Below are 14,690 nucleotides of genomic sequence, written 5' to 3' on the forward strand. Positions count from 1 at the left end.
TTTGATTAAAAACGACGCGTCCAACTTTAAAAAAAAAAAAAAAAAAAAAACGACATAAAAACGTTGTTTAATTTAAAAATCAACGTTAAACACATTTTTTAATATAAATTCATTAAATGTGTTTATGGCGGTTTTATTAAAACCGATGTGATATGTCCGATGTTATATGCTATTTTTGTAGTAGTGTACTCTCATGGTGGTATCAAGTGTGTGAATGTGTGGCTAGTGCCTAGTGTATAAGTTCTCATTAACACCCAATTACAAATGTGTTGCTCCAAGAGGAATATAAGGATTGGGTCGAGCAATTGGTGCGGATTCTATTAGGACTCATTGAACTTAGATTTTGATGATGTTATAATTATATTATGAATTTAGATACCTTAAATCTTTTATTTTTGGTCCAGGCCAAGTACTTGGTGTTTTCTTGTAAATCAGCTTGAGTTTGTTCAACTTGATAAGCTTAGGTTATCAACTGGATGTTGTCAAAGTGTCTACTATGTAAAACAGCAGAGTTGAAGACAGTAAACCAACATACATCGGACAATCATAGAAGTTCAAGTAGAAGCGGATCAACTGACTTTGTTCAGTTGGGTTCTTAATTGTCTAAAGAATCCTAAAGCATCTCATCAACAAGAGTTTTCAAGGCAAATTAGTTGTGTCTGGGATGACTTTTTTATTTTTTATTTTTTATGAAGACATTTAGAACTCTCCCAGCCTTTGGATGAAGAAAGGACGGAAGTTGCATGTTATTTTTTCAAATTTGCGCTAACTCAGCTGGAAATGACAAAACTATTATGCAAGAAGACAAACAGTACAATTGCAGCGCGTTGGAGATAATGACAGATTTGGACACTTATTGCACTTGGGTAACAGACAATTTTGAAATTCTTGGAAGATTAAACCTGCCCCCACCTCTATCCTATAAATAGATGTCTACAAAGCTCATAAAATGTTGCCTTTTTGGCCATTGCTCATCGCCTTTTTTGCTGAGATTATCAAGTGCTAGAGAGAGACGATGCTTCAAAGTTCATATCTAATGCAACATGATCTTCACAGAGAAATTCTAAGTTCATAGTCCACCAGTTTGAGAAATCAAACAACAAACAATCACATTTTTTGAAGACTGTAGTTGGAGATCTTTTACTCAAGGCAACTTTGTGGTTGACCCTTGGAGTAAAGATCAGGTGTTGAAGAGCGAAGGGGACATCTGGTAGAAGGAACACCATCTACAGTCAACAAAGCTATGTAGATACACTGTGTGATTTTTTTTATTTGTACTTGTGCACAAAATAATACTCCGTAGTGAAATCTTCATTAGACGTTAAGAAGAAAGGTGGAGTAAGCAGTTGTCCAACCACTATAAAAATATCTCTTTCTACTCTCTTTATTTTAAACCAATTTAAGTTTCCAGCTAATTGAACAATTAACACACACAAAATACTTGTCGTTCAAGCTATTTTAAACAAACAATAATAAGTATACCTACAATTAAACATGAGTCGTTGGTTTTGTTTTTAGAAGTGAAAATCATTTCCAATATTTTATTTTGTTTGCCATATCGTCACCTGGGACCCACCTTCCGTTGTGCACCTAGCCAGCCTAGGGAGTAACTGAAGAATGCAAGACAAAACAATTCCAGAAATCTGAAATATAATAATATCTTCTCATACTCACAAAGTTACACAAATTTATTTTTTTATATAAATTTTCTTTTCCACATTTTCCAATTCAATTTTCAAGAAACCCAACCGAGACAGAGAGCGTTTCGGGAATGGCGATGTTAGGATTCGCAAACCCCGCAGAGGTATCAGCGGCGTCGCCGTCTTCTTCAGCTTCCCTAGGGTTTCATCAGAAGAGGGCTCCGTCTTCCTTCATCCCCAGGCAATGCATTTCATCTGGCTATGCGTCTCGAAGAAAGAGCCTTTTCCACCAGCGCCGTTTCTCCGTTCGCTGCTCTTTCATCCCCATGGACTCCGCCAAGATTAAGGTCGTCGGAGTTGGCGGCGGCGGCAATAATGCCGTTAACCGCATGATTGGCAGCGGTTTACAGGTTTGTGTTTTTTTTTTTTTTGTTGGCTTTTGTTTTCAGAATTTGTTGCTATTATTGTTTGGTAATGTTGGATTTTCGGCTGGTCTATAATTCTCAAAGTTTAATGCCAAATTTGGTAAAAGTTATTATCTTTGATGAGAAAGATCAGACATTTGGGGAAAATATTGAGTCTTGGCTTGATGGTCACTGAATGTTTAAAAATGTTTCATTTTTGGCTATTTGGGCTCTTGTAATTGTAATTGCTTTCTCCAGTTATTTCCTTTGTACCATATCCACTTGTCTTTTAGTAAATAGCTTTGCTACAGTCCTCATTTGTAGTATTTAGATTTCTTTTACTTGAGTAAACCAAAGAAAGAACTGTCATATTGCATTATTTTTTATTTTTGTTGGTGTTTGTTATTGGAGTTTTCTGCTGAAAGTTGGTTAATGAGTGATGAATTTTCATGTTTAATTACAGGGAGTTGATTTTTATGCCATTAACACAGATGCCCAATCACTACTGCAGTCAGCTGCTCAGACCCCGATTCAAATTGGAGAGCTTCTGACTCGTGGATTAGGTGCTCTCGAACTTCTCTAATGGGACATTCTCTCATTCCATAAAACATATAGATGATAAGATTAGACACAATTGGCCTAATGCCACCCCCTTTTATACTTGGATGCATTCATCTATTTGGTGATCAGATGTGCCGTGTAATGCAGTTAATGTAAAATTTTTTGGGTGTAGCTTAGCCTTAAAAACCTTTGTTTAGTATAATGTAATGAACTTTTACTTGAAGAACTTGAACTCATGGTAGGAATGCAGGTACTGGTGGCAATCCTCTTCTGGGAGAACAGGCAGCAGAGGAATCAAAGGAAGCCATTGCTAATGCTCTTAAGGGTTCAGATATGGTGTTTATAACAGCTGGAATGGGTGGAGGTACAGGCTCCGGGGCTGCACCTGTTGTTGCCCAAATTTCAAAGGAGGCCGGTTATCTAACTGTTGGTGTAGTTACTTACCCATTCAGCTTTGAAGGACGCAAAAGATCCCTACAGGCAAGTGTTTTTCTGATAATAAAAAATAGGGAAAAGGGTCAAATATATCCCTAAACTTTTAAAAAGTGCAATTACACCCTTTAACATGTTATATTGAGGCAATGAAGTCCGAAATCTGGTAAATGACCTATTATTACAGGTCATTAGGGTTCCGACATCAATTTTATCTATCTCCGGTGGCCGGCGACGGCCGAACCATCACTGGTTGCCGTTTACCAGAGAACGCGACCAGTTGGTTGTCTTCTTTGGTAGACGGCGACCACTGACGGTTCGGCCGTCGCCGGCCGCCTGATTGTCGTCGGAACCCTAATGACCTACAATAGCAGGTTATTTATCGGTTTTTGGACTTCATTGCCTCAATATACCATGTTAAAGGGTGTAATTGCATTTTTTAAAAGTTTAGGGGGCTAATTGACTTTTCAGGTAAAGTTTAGGGGCTTATTTGACCATTTTCCCTAAAAAAATATAAATTCATATCAGTAGCCCGTGTTTAGTTGCTAAATACTTCTGTTGCATAAATGTCTTAAACTTCTACTTTACCCTCCAGAACATCTCATTCTAATACTTGTCCAAAAATAATAAGTAAAAATTGAATGCCCACAAACACAATGATTTTGAAGAGAAGACGATGAGGTTCAAGTTCACTAGTGCACATTCTCATGTTGGTTCATATTTTCCCAGGCTTTGGAAGCAATTGAAAAACTTCAGAAAAATGTCGACACTCTTATAGTGATTCCAAATGATCGTCTGCTCGACATTGCTGACGAGCAGACACCTCTTCAGGACGCTTTCCTTCTTGCTGATGATGTGCTTCGTCAAGGCGTCCAAGGAATTTCTGATATTATCACGGTGGGAGCTTTAATGCAAATATTATGCCAGTTCCTAGTATCTTTCAATTCTCGTCTCCTAGAATCTGTGACATAATGCCCGGTTTTTCAGCTTATACTAATCTATAAACGTAATTTGATAAGAAAAAAGCATCCCCATTTATCCAGTCCCTTGTTGCAGATACCTGGGCTTGTAAACGTGGATTTTGCTGACGTAAAAGCAGTGATGAAAGACTCGGGAACTGCAATGCTTGGAGTCGGAGTGTCATCTAGCAAGAACCGTGCTGAAGAAGCAGCAGAACAAGCAACTTTGGCCCCTTTAATTGGATCTTCTATCCAGTCTGCCACTGGAGTAGTTTATAACATTACAGGAGGGAAAGATATAACTCTGCAAGAAGTCAACAGGGTCTCTCAGGTGCGGTGGATTTCTTTTATTTGTTTTCGTTTTGAAGTTGAAGGCGTGACTTAACCTTTACCCAAAAGTTATTGGAGACTTCCACAATAAACTCCATAATTAAAATGGATGAACAGCCAATAATGGGCCTTGCTTTTTTTTTTTTGGAGGGGGGAGATATAAGATCAAATAAGCCCTTAAACTATTTATTGAAACAACAATTAACCCATGAAATTATAAAATGCTCCAATTACTCACCCGAACTCACACAAAAGTGTAATTAGATCCTTTTGACCTATTTTTACCTGTAAGGGAGCGTTTGGTTCACGGAATCTTGGATTACCCTAGGTAATATACCTTCAGGAAGGTAATGTGAGATTTTGGGAATATAAGATTACCTTATGTGTTTGGTTTAGATTGTGTAATATAATATTGCCTTGTTTGGTTAAGGGTTATATTTTAGGTTATATAGATCAATTTACAATAATGTCCTCAATAATATATATATATATATATATATATATATATATTATATGCGTGTGTATTTATTTATTTTTATATCTATGAATGTATATCAATGCTTAAATATTTAAAAAAAAAAAAAAAACTAAATATATAAATATACACATGTATATTTGATTATATAAACATATATTAGTTATTATTATTATTATTATTATTATTATTATTATTATTATTATTATATAAGGATTAGTTAACAAGGGCAAAGTTGGAATAATTCAAGGTAATCTAAGATTACCTAAGAAAACGGGGGTAATCACATTACCGCCACATCAGCTTTCAGGTAATATAACATTACCAGGTAATCTCATAACTTGAATCAAACAAGGTAATATAACATTACCAGACTCAGATTACCTGGCTAATCTGAAATGACCTGAACCAAACACCCCCTAAATATCAAGTAATGCTAACATGGCATCCACATCATCATTTAAAAAAAAAAATTGATGATTATTTGACATATTATTATTAAAAATTTTATTTTCCTAATTCTTTCCTTTCCTAAAAAAAATTCCCGGCGATGAAAGCTGCTACACACTGAAAATTTTTGAGCTTCTTCATCATCAAAGACGAGAAGAAGCCTCTGGAAGAAGACGCATAATTGTTTTTACTTTTTCTTTCTTTGGACGGATGGCATCTTTGTCGGGAGATGACGCCATGGCCGGGCATCTGGCACATCAAAGGTTTTAAACTTTTTGTGCTTAACAAGGGGACATGGCTGCTAATATGGTTTATGGGAATGCCAAGTGTTTTCTAGCTACATAGTGATGAAAGGTCACTTGGAATTTCACCAATTAAAGTGGTTGCAGAGAAATTCAGATATTCCAAATCAGGAAACATATTTAACTCCATGGAAATTTCCCCACTGAGCTGATTCTCAGATAAAACCATATAAACCTATTAGAGCCGTGAATATTTTTGGGTTTTCTAAAATTATTTTTTTGGACAAACCAAGTATATTCGGCCTGTCATTCTAAATGCATGTTTAGATATTTGCTTGGTTGAATTTCGGAGATTAATAAATAATAACATTGTTGGTCTATATCTCTCATGATATGTATTGCTTCTCCGCTGTCCTTATTCCTTGTCATTCTTAAGTTGGTATAGTGATATCTATTTCCATGATCTCCTCCTTACCCTGTGTAAACCGAACTTTTTGTTCTTTACTAGGTTGTTACAAGTTTGGCTGATCCATCTGCTAACATTATATTTGGTGCTGTGGTGGATGAACGATACAACGGAGAGATCCACGTGACAATAATTGCCACCGGTTTCACGCAGTCGTTTCAGAGAACTCTTCTTACTGACCCTAGGGGAGCAAAGGCAGGGGATAAAGGGGCAGGGAGCCAAGAAAACGCGGGATCACTGGTAACCCCAAGGCCATCTACCTCGAATTCAACAAATTCACAGCCATCTTTCCGGAAGCTATTCTTCTAGCCATTTTTGGTTTTTTGGTTTCTTCTCATGTCTTTAATTGGTCCATTGTTTTTGCTTCATTAATCTTCAGGGTTGATGTTTGTTATTTGCATGTGGTTGTAAGATGCTAATGATTTATATTACCAGATGTACATTTTTTTTATTCAGTATAGCCTTGTGCAGCAGCAGATGGGTTTTATTACCTTTTTTTTTTTTTTAGACCACGAGATGTCCTGAACAGACCCTAACCTTAACTGTACGAGACACCTTTAAGCTTGTACCATACTCAGACTAATCTCCGTTTACATTGGACCGATCCAATTAAGGTACAAAGTGCAGGTCAGATTAATTTTTCCATACGAAATGAGGTTTGAACTCCCGACCAGTCTTAAGGGACAAGAGTACATGGCCACTCACACCAACCAAGCTGATTTAAATGGATTTTATTACATTTAAGATTAAGACACCAATATCTAACATGTTATATATCGTAGTATACAAATTACAAAATGCTGTCATATGATTATAAATTTATAATGAAAAACAACACAAATTGCTGTCAAATTTTTTTCTATTAAAATAATACAATGATACATTAAAAAGAATAATTCAAACTAGGGATTGTCTAACGGAGGGTTGATTTGTAAATTACACTGCATTATGTACAAGGACTGCTAGCAACTAGATGCCCCACCAAATGTGGGCATTCCTGTTAAATTAGTCTCTAGGACTCTAGGGATCATAGGAAGATTGACAACTCAGGTGCAAGGGTGAAGGATATCACACTTTCACCAAAATGTTCATACATCATAGGTATCAAATGTGCAACATCCACATCCCCTTTCGACGCCCGATCAAGGGCAGCTGCCGCTTTTGAGGCTTGACCACCAACCATATCCCGTCTACTACCCATTCGCAAATTCTCACTCGGCAAAGTAGATGGGAAACTGGCAGCAGCATATCCCCCAGTAGTGCCTTGTGTTCCTCCAGGCAACGACTTTGCAGGCACTGCACCAGATGGCCCGTCGGTCACCAACTTCTTGAGTGGGGGCTGCTGCACTGTGTTGTCCATGCTCATTTTACTTTTATCTTGACACAATTAAGAAAGAAAGGGTGGATGGGTTAAGAGTGTCTTAAGATTCATGGATGAAGAAAAAGTGCATTTAAAAGCATTCCAAGACTACATTTTATGGTAAAAGAACACAATGCAAGAAACCTATACATACTTGATATTGAAGCGACTTTCATCCTACTCTTCAGAACAGCACACGCTGGTGAGGGCAGTAAAGTGCGCAGAGTCTTAAGCCGATCATAAATACATAAACCAGTTGCACACTGTAGTGGACATGCCAAATTTGTATAAATTCAGTGTATCATGGGAAGCAAGATTCAAATTGTAGGAAACCTTGCTTCATAGGCAAAACCAGAAGGCTTAAAACTTTTTAAACATTGAAACATACCGCCAGGGCACCATACACTCGCCATGCTTCATGCCTCTTCATCTCATTCTTTTGTTTTTCTAGTTGCATTTCTGGCTCCAACAGTTGCATATAAGGCTCAAGGTTTGGCAGCAAAAGCAGCCGAACCTAGTCAATGCAAATAAATATTACCATTTGCAAACATATTGCAATTTAAGGGTTGAATAAAGAGGGAAGAAGAAATAGAAAGTACAAGTAGTTACCACACTAGGGCCAAGGGCAGCTAGCCCTTGTACCGCACCATAATGCTGAGGCAGAGCCTTTGTTGGATCCAGAAATGCATGCACCAAAGTCCTTGTGACACGCGACTGGAGATTATGATACACATGACCAAACCTACAAAGCTAAAACAGTCAGGAAAAAGATAGCACCAAACATGATTATACCTGCAAAGCTATCCAACACAACCATATCTACAAAAGCTAAAACAGTCGGTAAATAGATAGCAGCAAACATGGAGTGAAAATTTAACCATTACTGCCGGATTCCTCAAGCAGTGAACAAAATTTAGAAATACGATCAAATCAATTGTGCATGCATGTCAGCAAACTAGGGATGTGTGTGTGTGTGTATAAACCATGAAACTGTCCAAACCCAATGTTCGCATCCAATAAAACCACGGTTTCTTTTAATTCTTGATAGCCAATGGGCTATACTTTTTGGGGACACTGATTGAAATGGGCAGAATTGGAGTGGGACAGAAAAATAGGCGAAACTAGTTTGGGAAATGCATGAGTCAAAAGTTTGTCAGAAACCCATTTGTGTTTGACATAATTTCAAAACCAATTTCACAAAGGAAAATGATTTTATGTCAAAAGCACTAGGGCATAAAACTGTATTCCCAGAAATACGGTGTATCTCTGTAAATAGGGTTTTTTTTTCCTTGGCTCAAACACAATTCCCAAATGTGTTTGACCCCTATTAAAAAAAAAAAAAAAAAAAAATCAAATGCTTCTTTCCTAAAAAATTTGATTCTCCTCTCTTGTCATTCTTTCAAGGAGTTTGTAATGCATTCCCAAATGCACTGAATAACAGCCATTTTCTGTGGGTGGTCCTATGCTCTCACGGAATTGGAAAGAATTTATTGTTCTGGGTTGCCAATGGGATGCTTTATATTAGCCATTCTTGTGGTCCTTCTCCATGTTTATTCTATCCATTCTTCTAATTCCAAAAGGCATATTATCATTTTCTACAAAGCAATATATGTACAAGAATTTCAATACAAACAAAGGACTAGCATGTTATGTAACATGGATTACAAATTACAATGGAACTATACAGTAATTCAAGGGCATGGTTCTGTATAATTGCTTACTAGTTTTGCCTCATATTAAGTGATAGGAAACAAGCATTTGATTTTTTAGGGTTAAGCACATTCCCAAATGCATTTGAGCCTAAAAATATTAAAATATATAAAAACTAAAACCTAAATACATAGATACGGCAAATTCTTGGGAATTAAATTTTATGTCAAACACATTCCCAAATGTGTTTGACATAAATCATTTTTCCAGGATATTGGTTTTGAAATTATGTCAATCGCATTTGGGTAATTGGGTAATACATTTCTGACATACTTTGCCTCAAATGCAATTTCCAAACTAGTTTTGCCTATTTTTGTCCAAGATTCAAAATATAAATTAAATAAAATATTTCAAATTAAGATTGATTATTATGAATGAAAGTCAGATTGCATTTCAACTAATAAGGACTAAATAATACAACAAATACTTATTGTAAATTTATAATTGAGTCCCAATGTATCAGCAAGGTAACAACAAAAGTAGCAGAAGGAAAAGTCCCTGTGATTACGTAATGAAACTAAGCAATCCTATAATTTATAGTGGATACCTAACCATATAAATACTATTGTTATAATCTAAGATTGGGCCAAGGTCACTCAATTGGGATATAATGCACATGGGCCAAACCACTAAAAAACTGAACCCAATCAATCAGCTAGTTTAACTCATGGCCTTATAAACCCATATCTTCTCTATTATATTTTCAATGTGGGACTCTTAACAACCATATTCTCCATGTGTTCAATCAAACTCAAATAATGATGTGCAGAAAAAGAGACCCTCACCTTTTGCATACCAAAGCAATCAACTTGGCTGTGAAGTCTCTAAGTTCCCAGTGATTGTCTGAGAGTTTATTGCCCAATCTTTTTGCAACAAGGCAAGTCATTACAGAGGGCATCAATTGGTGCAGCTACAAACACTCAAAAGCAACAAAGGAGAAGGAGATAATTATTAGATGCAATCAATTCATTTCCAAATGCCCTACTAATAAGCTGCAGATTGCCAAATGCCCAAAACCAACTCCAGTTTTCCCAGATGTCTTTTTCCTTCAAGACCAAATTTAAAAGTTCACAAAGAAAATAACATGAAAACTATATGAACAAGTTCCAATTGATATGATCTATTCTCTAAATTCAATATTACATTTCTGGACTACATAATCCAATAATCACCAAATAGGTATATGTGGGGTTCAGGGGTAGCTTATTGGTATGCTATACCATTTAAATCCCATTTACCCATCCCCCATCAAATTTACCCGGGAAAAAAAATTAAGCAGTTATATGTTAGAATCATCTGCAAAATCACAAATTAAAAAGAAATATTTACGTTCCTATCGGGAGGTATACGTTAGCATTTGACTTACATAAGGTTCAATATGAATGTGAGGATTCTGAAGAAGGCTCCAAACAAGACGCATCAAAGCATACAAAAGAGGGAAGTTATTCAAGTTCCTTGAGACCTGACAATATTATAGAAGTTTATTAGTATATAACTCTAACATGATGCTTAAGATTAACTGGAATGAGATTAAACTCACCTCATCAGCAATAAAAAATGTGAAGTAAGGAACCAAAGGATGAAGCCCAGAATCTGTTGCCAAACTCACAAGTGCTTCTTTCAAGAGTACAGAGTTAGATCTATTCACTACCAAATCCGTAATTTTTTCATAGTATAACTGCACAACAATCAACGAAGTTTTAGAATAAGGTGCTTGATGGTAAAACAAAAAGGATGCACTTCTAGCAACTAGTGCCAACAATACCTGAAGTTCACGGGATAGTACATGCTTTACAGGTAACTTGAGGTCAACTGAACCTCCATCTTCTTTATAGTCCATCATTCTATTATCTTGTGGTGCTGCTAGTGCTGCCAGAAGGAACCCATTAGTATCAATGAATTTCAGAAATATGGAGAGGACTAATGTAGGAGCAAATTATAGGCAATATTTTAAGTCAACCTTCATGAGGAGGATTTTCAGGAATAGAAGGCTGCACTCCTTCAACAGATAACCAATGAGATACTAATGCAGTATCTAATGGAGCTTTTGGTAGAGGAGCTTCAATCACCTAAAATACAAACATATAGCAACACAGTCAGATCACCAAAAAAAAATCATCTTATACTAGTATCAGAAACAATAAAAAGGAACATAGATCAGAATTTTCCTACATCCTTGAAGTCTAAATCCTTCTCTTCAATGTAGAACAAATCCTTATGCCCCACAGCTCTTTTGAACCGCATAGGATCTCCAGATGCAAATCCATATATTGGCTGAACCATTAAACATGAAACTAATCAGAATTTCATTGAGATAATATCAGGCACATTCATTATCTGTTGACAAATGTAGAAAACTTCCATTTTTAGAAATTAAGAATATAGAATGAATTTTTGTTACAAATACAAAAGAAACAGTACAAAATTTGATTGCAATTTTTATGAGTAGTCAAGGCACACCTATGGCATATCTAAGTGCACCTTGACATGCCATGGGTCAATTTACTCAATTGCATCTGAAGTAGTCACTTGGCAATGTTTTCAACAATGTGCACAAAATTGTTCTGCTATACATAACTACACATGCTAGACAGAGGTTTGTATTCCAGTATGAACATTACTATAAAAGATCTACACATTATTGGCTTAACATTAATGCACTTTAATATGGACATCATTACATCAAGACTCTTTCATGGGAACATTCATGATTAGTCAGTTGTCTTGAGTCTTAATTTTTGTGAATATTTTTTAAGACTTCCTAAACAGTATTGATTGTTTTCTGAACAATATATATGTGCTCCAAATTTGTTTTTTTGAACATTATCGTTAAGTTCTCTGAACAACTTTTACTGTCATCTTCAGTTAGGGTTAGGTGGAACACCATACAACATAATAATTGCAAAATTGATAAACTGAATAGGAGAGCTTAAAGAGGTACCTCAACATTTCGTATGCTGAGCGCTGCATCCACATCCTCGGCAGTTAAGATTGTCCTCTTCGAATGTCTCGTGCATTTTATGGATTCCTAAATTTTAAGCGAAGAAATAAAAAGAAAAACAAATATTCAGAACAAATAAGCTGTTTTTGCTTTGCTTCTAGGTAAAATTGCCCTAATTGAGCAAAAAACCGGTAGGAGCCTAAAATTAATGAACAGAACTACAGAGGGGGGAAATACCTGCATTATTTCTCGGAGACGGTATTCGACATCGGCTGCAAGTTCCGGCGACACTTCCGGGGACAAATTGCTGATTCCGATGCTCTGCGCTATCACTTCTATTGTCTCTTTCGGCACTATGCTCATCTTTACACGGAAATTTTGCACTTTTTTGGTTGATTTTTCTTTCTTTTTTCCGGTTGAAACTAGCGGAGAATGAATTGGAGCTTCGGAGTGAACCCCAGCGCCTGTTCTGATTTATATTGTAGACACGCAGACGATGAAGTAGGCATTGACCGCGTCTGACTCCCCCAAAGCCAGTAAATCAGTAATAATGGAAATATAGAAATACAGTAAAACTGTAACAATTTATTTTATTGTTCATTAAAAGTTGAATCTCCAACTTCAAGGCCTCCACATTCCGATTCAATAGAGTATGTGAATGTATTTTATGTGTGCGTGGGAGGTGTTTGTTATAGGGAGTGTTGGGTTGTGCATTTCATACAGGGTGTGTGTTGCGGAAGGATTTGATGTTTTTTAAAAATGTTTGTTAGTGGAATGTATGAATTGAACTGTTTGCAATTTGATTTTGTTTATTGGTATTTGATCCGGTTAAATTAAACTTTCATACAATTCCTGAGTTTGTATGTCTTTTTCGTTACATGTATGTGCATTATGTAGTCCTCATTGGCTGAAATGGCTTATTGGTTGATGTTGTATGTGAACATGACCGTACCAATGGTGTGTGTATAGGGCATGGGTTGGTGCATATTGGTTGTGTGGTCTTACCAGTGGGTGCATCTCTAAGTTATGAACGCTCTACATTGATGGTTTATGATGTATGCGCAGGAAATAAGACATAGGCACCTCGCCACCTCGTACTTCTTCGAATAGTGGTGATTTTGTCTAGCCTCTATTGGCGCAGGCGGAACCGGAGTGGCAAGCACCAGGTTATTATTTGACCGAGGAGGAGAACACTTGTTACCTAATATGAAGACTCGAGCGTCGTGTAAGCTGTTGGTCGAGTCGATGCAGCGGTTCAATGCACGTCAGAGGGATGCAGTTGGTGAGATTGGTATTGACCAAATCCTTCATCTTCGTGTGCATGATGTTCCATTGCACATGGCTTGTTGGATTCTAGAGAATTTTGACCCAAAGAACATGACTTTGAGGGTTGAGAACGGAGTTGTTACCCCCCTGTGAGGAGGAGGATGTAAAGGTCACACTTGGTTTGCCACGGGGGGACATTGTCATCACCAAGCGCCTCAAGGATGTTGTTAGTGACACTTTGTGTGAATGGAGACGGTTATTCATGAGACAAAGCATGATGTCAGATTGACCGTGTTTGGTGAGGCTATGGTTTCGCGATTAGTGGGCGATGCGTGGCTCAAGTGCCACTTCACTGTTATAGTGGTTAGCACCCTTATCTCAGTCATGGGGAATGGATATGCTAACCAACGGGTGTTCCAACATTTTGAGGATGTAGAGAAAATCAAGTACCTCAATTGGTGCAAGTTTTTGTTGGATTGTTTGGTTAACGTGCATGCCAAGTGGATACCGAACAAATACCAACCGTTTACTGGCCCCATTGTATTTATGACGGTAAGAATTTTTGTATGTTTTTCTGCCCTCTATAGTATGTTGTCCATTGCACTAATTGGGATTTTGGGGGGGATGGGGGGTGGGGGTTGAGTATGTGTAAGTGTTTTATGTGGACAGGGATGCACACTTAGCTAGGGTGATCCAACGTACGGTCCCTTCTGTGCGTGGGTGGACATCTAAACTATTGAGGGAGCGCGAGTTCTTAGAGATTAGGGCAGGCGGGTTTGGTAGGGTATGGTTGAGGTTCATTCGGGTCATGATTGTGGTGTGCACAGGGAGGAGGCGTCCTAACAGATGAGGTCACTAAGAAGGTAATGACTAAGTGTCTTACATTACGGTCTATGCGTCGTAGGATTGTGGCTCGTGCAGTCACATTCCCGTACTTCTTTTTGTTTATGATATTCCATGTGCATTGTTGTTTACAATTCATTGCATTATCCCACATATGTTTGTTGGGATGTTAAAGATTGTTACTTTAGCAACGACTTTAGAGGACATTATGCATTTTTTAGAGTATCACCATGACCAGACAGCTCGCTCTGACGGGTAGATTGTTACTTTAGCAACGACTTTAGAAGACATTGTGCATTTTCTAGAGCAGCACTGTGACAAGACAACTCACTTTAACGAGTTCAACCAGGTGTTGGGTACAACTCACTAGCTACTTGGTCCAATGCACAAGCACGCCAGTCCAGTGGCACCTCCTCACCAATCTGCTGAGCATGCTTTCACTCAGGGGATGATAACTTGCGTGCACTTGAGGCTATTGAGCGGGTAATACAATGTTGCAACACGCTTTAGGTTGAGCCTTCGTTTAGCCTCTAGTTGAAGCAATGTCTTTCTAGTTTCTTTCTAGATCAACGAACACGCTTGCTCATACTTTAGCTAGAGATGCTCGTTTT

The 14,690-nt window shown here is 37.4% G+C and overlaps 3 protein-coding genes across 3 annotated transcripts; 2 read left to right on the forward strand and 1 right to left on the reverse strand.

Moving 5' to 3' along the window:
- Positions 1 to 1,688: 1,688 nt before the first annotated feature.
- LOC109190682 (cell division protein FtsZ homolog 1, chloroplastic) lies at positions 1,689 to 6,414 on the forward strand. Its single transcript, XM_019341239.1, has 6 exons — positions 1,689 to 2,050; positions 2,508 to 2,607; positions 2,856 to 3,085; positions 3,767 to 3,934; positions 4,094 to 4,327; positions 6,002 to 6,414. Exons 1-6 carry the CDS (start codon positions 1,772 to 1,774, stop codon positions 6,266 to 6,268), a joined length of 1,278 nt encoding a protein of 425 aa, XP_019196784.1. The 5' UTR covers positions 1,689 to 1,771; the 3' UTR covers positions 6,269 to 6,414.
- A 386-nt stretch (positions 6,415 to 6,800) lies between these two features.
- Positions 6,801 to 12,511, reverse strand: LOC109190681 (transcription initiation factor TFIID subunit 6-like). The gene is made up of 12 exons (XM_019341238.1): positions 12,208 to 12,511; positions 11,971 to 12,057; positions 11,202 to 11,303; positions 10,990 to 11,098; positions 10,795 to 10,898; positions 10,570 to 10,707; positions 10,396 to 10,491; positions 9,815 to 9,939; positions 7,929 to 8,061; positions 7,708 to 7,833; positions 7,474 to 7,582; positions 6,801 to 7,336 (listed from the first exon to the last, which is right to left on the reverse strand). Exons 1-12 carry the CDS (start codon positions 12,331 to 12,333, stop codon positions 6,987 to 6,989), a joined length of 1,605 nt encoding a protein of 534 aa, XP_019196783.1. The 5' UTR covers positions 12,334 to 12,511; the 3' UTR covers positions 6,801 to 6,986.
- Positions 12,512 to 13,147: 636 nt separating this feature from the next.
- LOC109190399 lies at positions 13,148 to 14,093 on the forward strand. The gene is made up of 2 exons (XM_019340867.1): positions 13,148 to 13,788; positions 13,889 to 14,093. Exons 1-2 carry the CDS (start codon positions 13,483 to 13,485, stop codon positions 14,084 to 14,086), a joined length of 504 nt encoding a protein of 167 aa, XP_019196412.1. The 5' UTR covers positions 13,148 to 13,482; the 3' UTR covers positions 14,087 to 14,093.
- The last annotated feature ends 597 nt before the right edge of the window (positions 14,094 to 14,690 follow it).

This window comes from Ipomoea nil, unplaced genomic scaffold, assembly GCF_001879475.1.
Source record: "Ipomoea nil cultivar Tokyo-kokei standard unplaced genomic scaffold, Asagao_1.1 scaffold1576, whole genome shotgun sequence".
Classification (NCBI taxonomy): domain Eukaryota; kingdom Viridiplantae; phylum Streptophyta; class Magnoliopsida; order Solanales; family Convolvulaceae; genus Ipomoea; species Ipomoea nil.